This window comes from Papaver somniferum, chromosome 8 (genome assembly GCF_003573695.1).
Source record: "Papaver somniferum cultivar HN1 chromosome 8, ASM357369v1, whole genome shotgun sequence".
NCBI lineage: Eukaryota > Viridiplantae > Streptophyta > Magnoliopsida > Ranunculales > Papaveraceae > Papaver > Papaver somniferum.
Genome location: NC_039365.1, coordinates 160,350,622 through 160,358,694, shown reverse-complemented (window position 1 = coordinate 160,358,694; position 8,073 = coordinate 160,350,622). Strand labels below are relative to the sequence as shown.

At 37.5% G+C, this 8,073-nt stretch overlaps 2 protein-coding genes across 3 annotated transcripts; one reads left to right on the top strand and one right to left on the bottom strand.

Moving 5' to 3' along the window:
• Window positions 1-1,058: 1,058 nt before the first annotated feature.
• On the bottom strand, window positions 1,059-1,827 carry LOC113306903 (purine permease 3-like). The gene is made up of 2 exons (XM_026555820.1): window positions 1,556-1,827; window positions 1,059-1,484 (listed from the first exon to the last, which is right to left on the bottom strand). The coding sequence occupies exons 1-2, from the start codon at window positions 1,811-1,813 to the stop codon at window positions 1,140-1,142; spliced, it is 603 nt and encodes a 200-aa protein (XP_026411605.1). The 5' UTR covers window positions 1,814-1,827; the 3' UTR covers window positions 1,059-1,139.
• Window positions 1,828-3,907: 2,080 nt separating this feature from the next.
• Window positions 3,908-7,669, top strand: LOC113303731 (F-box/LRR-repeat protein At4g14103-like). 2 transcript variants are annotated; one of them, XM_026552791.1, is made up of 5 exons: window positions 3,908-5,359; window positions 6,097-6,261; window positions 6,381-6,422; window positions 6,533-6,852; window positions 7,025-7,669. In XM_026552791.1, the coding sequence occupies exons 1-4, from the start codon at window positions 4,364-4,366 to the stop codon at window positions 6,845-6,847; spliced, it is 1,518 nt and encodes a 505-aa protein (XP_026408576.1). In that variant the 5' UTR covers window positions 3,908-4,363; the 3' UTR covers window positions 6,848-6,852; window positions 7,025-7,669. The 2 variants fall into 2 exon arrangements, with proteins under 2 accessions (XP_026408576.1, XP_026408578.1); XM_026552793.1 differs by lacking the exon at window positions 7,025-7,669 and having other exon boundaries at window positions 6,576-6,726.
• The last annotated feature ends 404 nt before the right edge of the window (window positions 7,670-8,073 follow it).

The window sequence follows — 8,073 nt, the reverse complement described above, 5'->3', positions numbered from 1 at the left end:
AAGGTTACTCCGTTTCAGGTGCTCAACTCCAGGACTATCAAGGAGCATCAACAAGAAGTGGAGCAGGTCTTAATACACTGGACTCACTCTACAGAGGTTGTTGCTACTTGGGAGGACAAGGCTGTAATCAAGAAGCAGTTTCCTAAATTCATTCTTGAGGACAACAATCATTTAGAGTAAGGGGTATTTGTCATAGGTCTCCTTAGTTATTTGGGGTGTCCTGTTTAAATGTTTGTGTGCCTTTATCAGTTGTAATGCTAGACAGGATCAATGGCATGGTATTTGTAGCCGGCCTATCATTGGATCTCTTAAGCAATTATTAATAAAAACTATTTTCTCTCTCTTACTCCAGCTCTTCCCTTCTTCCGCTATCGTCTCTTCTTATCTTCGTCTTTTCTCTTCTCTTCTCAAATTCATCCTCAGATCTCATTTATCTTTCCTTCTGTAGCGTAGATCATTACATGTACCCTCATCAAAATCAAGTTTATATTGATAATTGAGGTCCGTATGTCCAACTATACTTATTCTAATAACTCCCGTGACTTGTATGAGTTACCTACTTTTCATCATGTGAAATTCCTGGACCCTGACTACATGAGTGTTCCAAAAAAGTGAAACTTGAGTCTCATTGATCATTTGTTCTCTTCTTTTAGTGAAGCGAACCTACATCATGTAAAATAATTGGTTGCACTCACTGTTTGCCATAATATGTGCATGACGATGGTTTCTTTTTAAGGTTGATGAATCATTTTTCCAAAGTTGCATTAGTGCAGCTTCCACTGAAATGAAGAGTCCTACTTCGTTACGATATTTTGTTACTTTCGCTATATATATTACTATCCTGAAAGTACTGATATCTAGTCAAGTATGATGGGAGTTGAGTTAAGTATTATCCCTATCCTTATTCTTCTCTTCAAGATGTCAAAATAAAGGATAGAGATTTGAAGTGATCGGCCGGGATATTTTTTGTGATTTCTTTTTCATGTGAACATTTTTCATTTTTTCTTTTTACTTCTTTTTTTCATCTCAGGTAAGGATTCCAAGATTTCAGGCTTGAAGTAAATTCCGAGTACAAATGAAGTGTGGTTCAAAACACTGTATCACAGAATCACAACATAGTTACATTCATTTGGAGATACTTATTTTGTGGGTTGCGTATCTCTTTCAGTTGCTTCATGGGGTTTCGGACTTTGCCTTCTTGAGTTCCTGTAGGAACCATAGAAGTAAGAAGTGAAGCCCCAAAGGGCTAAAGCCAAGGCCATCCCTTTTTCTCCAGTGAAATTTTCGTGGAATGTTATCACAGCTGCAATCTGTGAGATAGGAAGCAAACTCGCGCTCATGACTCCTGCAAAGAGAGAGGACGTGCAAAATATAATCCCAACTCTCCCAATGAACATTAGTTGCCAAACTACCATGTTTGAAGCTAACACTAAGTAGTACGTTTTTGCTCCCAAGTCAAAGTCGCTCGCTTCTCGTTGCATTTCCTATGGATTAGAACATATCAGTTAAAAATCGTACAACATGTAAAAGCAAGTATGGAGAAGGAGTTTCTTACTGAGAAATCCTTGTTTATGAGGCTCCCAATTGTGCAAATGAGTGTAGCAAAGAAGGCCAAACAAACTTGAAACTGCAACACAATAGTATAGGTCATGCCTTGATTGGCCTTGGCATAAGCAACTTGCGTGCTCACTAGAATGAACCCTAAAATTGCAGCAGCAGCTATACTTATAAAGAAACCTAGCAAGTACTGCGAATTCGTAACACCAGGAGGACGATCACCAGCCCTCCGTATACCGAGTAGTATCGAATCCATTGTTATAACTACAATCGCGTTTATCGTGTAGGGAGTGAACTTCTGCTTAACCCAAAGAAATGAAATAAAGGATGTGGAAGCGAGTTGAGTAGTAACAAGGAGAGATGATGTAGTTACAGGAAGGAACGATAAACCATAACAATACATAAAATTGTCTATCCCTTGAACTAGACCTATCAGAGAAGCATAGAACAAAAGCTTCCGAGAAGCAAAGAACTCGATATTAGGTAGACTTCGATCGCGTTTAGCATAAAGGATTGTGAGTGGGATGATTAGTATAGGGAACCCAGCCATTTGTAACCAACTAGATAACCATTTTCTGCTACCACCATGTAAGAAGTAGAGTCTAAGTAGTAAAGGTCCTCCAGTGACACCAATGAAACTACATATGCAGCTTAGTAATAAGAGTAATCCCCATTTCATTAGCTTCTGAGACTTGATCTTTGAAGATTCCTCCTCTTGGTTATGATTGTCTTCTTCGGTGAGATCTCCTTCTTCAATTCTATCAATGTTCATAGCCATGTCTGGTGCTGCCAGAAGGTATTTTCTTCTCTAGTACTTTTTTCTCCAGACGTATCAGATGATCTCAAGTGCATGTGAGCTGAGGTGAAGCAATACTGTGACTGCTTGTAGGGTGGTGGTATCAGATGATCTCAAGTGCATGTGAGCTGAGGTGAAGCAATACTGTGACTGCTTTTAGGGTGGTGGTAGAAGTATAAATAATTAAGTTGATTAGAGAAATACTTAGGAAGACGGTCAGAATGGGACCAGTTCAAGTCGTTCAGGTTTGGCGTAAAGGAGCAGGGGATTACACCTAACTTTCTACTCCTGAAAATGAGAGGCACACAATTTCATTAATACAGAAAAGAAAAACCAGATTTGTTGCTTGGCCTCTCCAGTTATTTTTTTTATTGAGTGCTATCAAAAGTATAATAACTAGTGTAGAAATTCTGTTTTCAAATTTATCGAATTCTTTTTGCTAATAAAATTCTTATATACTTTTTAATTTTGGTGTTCTTTCGCTTTAATGGTTTGGTACGTAGGTGATGACATATGTTGATATGCAGTTTCTCACTTGCGCGCTAATTATAGCATATGTTGATGCATGTGCGCAGTATCTCATTTGCTGGCTAAAGGATGCGTGAGTATTGTAGATACAAAATACGGCTCACTAATGATGTATGCGAAATAATGGTTATCAAGACCGAGCGAAGGCAATCGCGTACAATTTATTCAGAATGACGCATTGGGTGACGTCAGCTTAATCACGAGTAAAGTGTGAAGATCGTGCGATGTTATAGAGTGTGTGCGAGAAGAGTCAGTGTAAGCGCGCGTTAATGATGCACACCAGATCCGAAAATAAAGGATTTATTAGCTGTCATCCTCTATGTAAACCCCTATATAAGGGACCGAGCGATCTTATATAGGAGGGATCTTTTTGAAAAACTTAGACAAGAAATTTAGGAGAGAGAAAGATTGTTTGTTCTCCAAGATAGAGTTTTCCCATAATTTTGTATTCAAATTGAAGATCTAATGAATGTTATTATGAATTTTATGATGAACACTTGAGTTGTTCTTTAGATTTCATTAAAGGTGTAGTTGTAGGATTTCGTGCAACTACAAGTATAGCTATACATTCGATACAAATTCATTTCAACATTTGCTCCAAGTAGAAGCTCAGTGGAGTTCTTCCCCTGGAGAAGACAATGGCAGGTACAAATAAGTTACGAACTTTTATATGGATACTAGTCCCCATTTATGGACTTTCGGCCACTTATTCGTTCACAGCATATGAATTAGGGTAGCCTTTTCGCATTACTGCTGAATCTTAGAATTGGAGGTCAATTTAGTTCTGCGATAAAAGACAGCATTGCTGGTTGGCTGATTTGGTCTCCGTTTCAAAATAATAGTCTGGTTTTATTTGTAAAGTGTATAAAACATTTTGCTAAGCCCCCTACACTTCTTTGAGAAATCTAGAGAGCAAGAAACAAGTGGATCTTTGAGAAATAGACCACAAGGTCCACAACAAACCCAATAAATTCTTCAGACTCGAGCCTCGTCTCTCATGCTATCCGGGCAACCATTCCAGTGTCACACGTCCATCTAACGAGTTTGCCCCTCCAGACTTGGGAATTTTTCTTTTATCTGAACATTACCACAAGAGTTGCCCCTTGTATGTGCCATAAGAAATCCCAGCTCAGTGAAAATATAGAATTCCCTTGGTCCCCAAAATACAAACACAAAATTCAAATTTCAATTTCCTTCAAATCCAGTTTTCATTCTTCGTGACTATCAATAACGAATCCAGTTTTTCGATCTCATCTCAGGTATTCTCATTCTTTCTCTCTACTGATATTCTCATCAGCTTGAGATTTCAAATTTGTTATCATGATATCATATCTAGGTTAAATTTAGAGACTACTTGTCTATGATTCTTGTTAGGTTGATTTTCTCTTGATTTAATCTCCTTGAGGAAAGATTATAAGGTTTATATCATCAGGTTTGAGTGAAATTTGTTGAATCCGATTTGCGTTAGTTCAATAATTCAAAATGAAAAAAAGAAACTCAGGTTTTTCTTCTTCTGAAGAAGATAGGATCAGCAATTTACCTGATTCCATAATTTATCACATCCTATCTTTCATTTATACGGAAGATGCAGCTAAGTTTAGTGTTTTGTCTAAAAGATGGCGATCTATTTGGAAATCTCTGCCTGTGCTAAATTTCTGTGAGAGTTGTCATTGTTCTGAATCAAACGATGAAGATAGTCTTGATGAAAGACCTAGTGGTGCATTTATTGATTTTGTGGATAGAGTATTCCGTCTTCACGACGACTCTGATATACCAGTGATTCGTTTTGATTGTTTTAGTTTACATACATCTGTGAGTACTATATACAAATGGATTGAAATTGCTGTCAAACATAAAGTTAAAGAGCTATATATAAAGGCCAAAGTTGAAGATGGTTTTGAGATTCCTCCTTGTCTATGTACTTGTGAATCATTGACAAAGATGGAGCTGCAGTTGACTGGTTGGGATGAGGATAACTGCGAAAACAGGATTAGACTACCTCTTGATATGAGTTTTCCTCGACTTGAATTATTGCATCTGAGACTTGAACATATATCATTTCGTGGTGATGTAAACCTAACGAATAGGTTCTTTTCAAGTCTTCCTTCTCTAGAATCGCTGATCATGGAAATGGGGCATCATGGATTTCATAACACGAAGCTCAACATTTCTCTGCCTAAACTCAAGTATTTTGTATTCGATTGTCAGAATGATGAAAGCGATAGTGGGGTCAAGCTGCATGCTCCAAGTCTTGCATCCTTCATTTTCAGTAGTTACTTGTCAACAAAGTTCAGTCCACAATGTATGTCATCTCTAGTCACCGCTGATATTGAGATACGGGTTAGACGAGAAGATAAAGTGGTAGGAAGTTACGACATTCGTCCAGAGAAGAAAGAAGCCTATGCCCAACATGCAATGGGATTTTTGAGAGGGATTCATAGTGTAAAAGTCTTAAAGTTTAACCATTCTTTCCTTAAGGTATGGACTCTAAACTTTTTTTTTCCAGCAAAAAAAAAGTGAATCTGTATTTAAGGGGTCAGCAGCTGCTGTGTTTACTAATCTTCATTTTACTATTTTAGACTCATTTTGGTTATATTCTTGCTCCATGATGTCTGAGCACATTATGCACACCTAGGACAGATTTCGTAGAGATTTTTCTGCATATGTATGTGAAATATGGTGAAGTTATATAAGTTCATATAGTAGAATTTAATCAAGCTAAATAGATCATTGATATTCCTCGGTTCAAGCAATGTAAGAACCGGGAAAACAAATCACTCTCTACATCGCATTAGAGGTGCCACCCATTAACCTGAGAAAGTTGGGGGCTCCAGTGTGCCCTCCCTCTGAAAACTGATGCCTTAGGAAAACATCACCAGCTCCTTATAACCCCTATCCTATGTGGTTGCTACTGCTGGTAGCTTGCGTGGTTGCTACTGCTGGTAGCTTGCATGTTAAACCCCCTTCAGTGCCGTGCAATAAAACATTAGAGGAGGTTGTCTAATTTGAATCAAACTCATACTGTAGACATCCAAATTGGCAAGAAATGAGCCAATATCTTGCTCTTATCCGATAGTGATAGGCCTTTGCTATGTTTATTTGTGATTGGTGGGTAAGGATGCTTGTTATGTAACTTATTGAGGCATTGGTGATCATATTACAAATTAATATATATCAAAAATGATGTCTACTTATTTGCTTGTATGTGCACCAAGGCGTTAGGTGGAGCACATTATATATTAGACGCTCAACCGCTTGAATGTTATAATCTACAACACTTGGAGCTCCAGACCTACCTGTCAAGGGACTGCCTGCATTCAGTATTATACATACTAAAGATCTCCCCCAATTTGGAATCTCTTTCCCTGAAGATATCAGAGGTTTTAACCTAACTCACTGTCATTGGTTTCATTTTGTCATGTTATTCGAACAACTTATTTTTCAGCTTGATTCAAAATTAGTGCCTTTTTCTTAATTTTGAGTATTGTTCAATGTCCAGCTAAATTATGACAAGCCTCCAGTGTATCCATTCTGTGACGAGGTATTCACCAACCACTCTAAATGTATAATTCGTCATCTATTGTGTGTCTTTCTTCTTTTTAGATATCAAGTTGGTTTGTTCTTCTATTATAAAATCTGGTTACTGTCTAGGTAAATATTAATCCAGAAAATATGGGAGATTACTTGGATGCAGGGTTGTCTTTGCCATGCATAATATCTCAGCTGAAGTTTGTCGAGATTAAAGGTCTTCATGGATGTGTTAATGAACTGAAGTTTATAGAGTTTCTGTTAAAACATGCGACGGTCTTGGAGAAACTGGTACTTGCCTGTTATTCAACTGAACAAGACTCACTAAGTGAGAAAAGGATGAGGAAAGTAAGGGAGAAACGGATGAAGAAATTCAGGGAGATGCTGCTGACATTTCCAAGTGCATCTAAAAATATCAGAATATTGTGGAAATTTTGAGTCAGGTGAGCTTGCCTAAATTTTGTTGCAAGTTAATAGATAATGAATAATGAAAATGGAAATCAACCTTCTGGCTTATGCTTGTTTTTGTTCTATGTTTTTGCCCTGTGAAAGTTCATTGATGGTTACATATTTACATGTATCTCAGATGTTCTAATTCCGGGTCACTTTTCTCAGGTGCTTCTTGATGGATCCGGGGGTTGGAAATTGCACAGTCTTAGGGTAAATACTTTCGAAAAGCTGGTAGTTCAGGGCCAGAGAGAATTCATTGGATTAAGAAGGCATCTAGTATCACTGTTCTAATGTGCTTCTTGATGGATCTAGGATGGAACTTCTCAAAGTTGTGAACTTAATGGAGGCCAAAGAGTTGCTTATCGGATTCATTAAATCGGACAACATCTAAATGATACAAGCCCCTTATGGTGTCTCCCGTTCTTTTTAGTTTGCAGTACTTTTCTTTTGCTGATTCTGTCTGCAAAGGAATTATGTGAGGATGTGGTTCACCAAATCCTCAAAAATTTAGTGTGCAAAGTGAAAGCGAAAAAAACGTAGTCATCATTTTGTCCCAAGTGTTCAATTTGATAATCTCCAACTGTTGATCTGAAAATTTAACAGAGATATCATCCCGTGTCCCCCCTATCAGCAGATTTCTTTGCCTAAACTTATTTTATTTTAAAATTTGAGTGCTGGAATTATGAAAGCAACAGTGAAGTTAACTGCATGCTCCAAGTCTTGCATCTTCATCTTCGACAATTACTCGTCAACAAGTCGCACTCTAGAGAGTTTATCCTTTGCGGCTGGTGACCCCTTTTCTTTCTTTGACACGTATTATAAAGTGGGAAATAAAGTTAAAAACAGTTTTATTATACAGTTATTTAACTAACCTTTTTACTGACATGATGAGTATCACTATGCTCAGGTAAAGCCAGATGGCGAAACTCAGTGAGATGCTGCTGAATTTCCCAACGGCCTCTAAGAAAATCCTTACCAGTTGAAATCCTGAGTTTGTCTACTTTGTGATGTCAATTTCGTTTTTATTTTTGGTTAAAAATTTTGATGTCGAGGAAAGATTGCCTCATGTTTTCCATAATGGATAACCATTGTTTGCCCAAAGAAATTTAATTGTTGAATTCATATATTTCTAATTTTTTTAATCAACTCTTTTGAGGTACTCTCTGATGGCCTATGAATTTGCGTAAATGTATACTGGAAGATCTTCCTGGGTG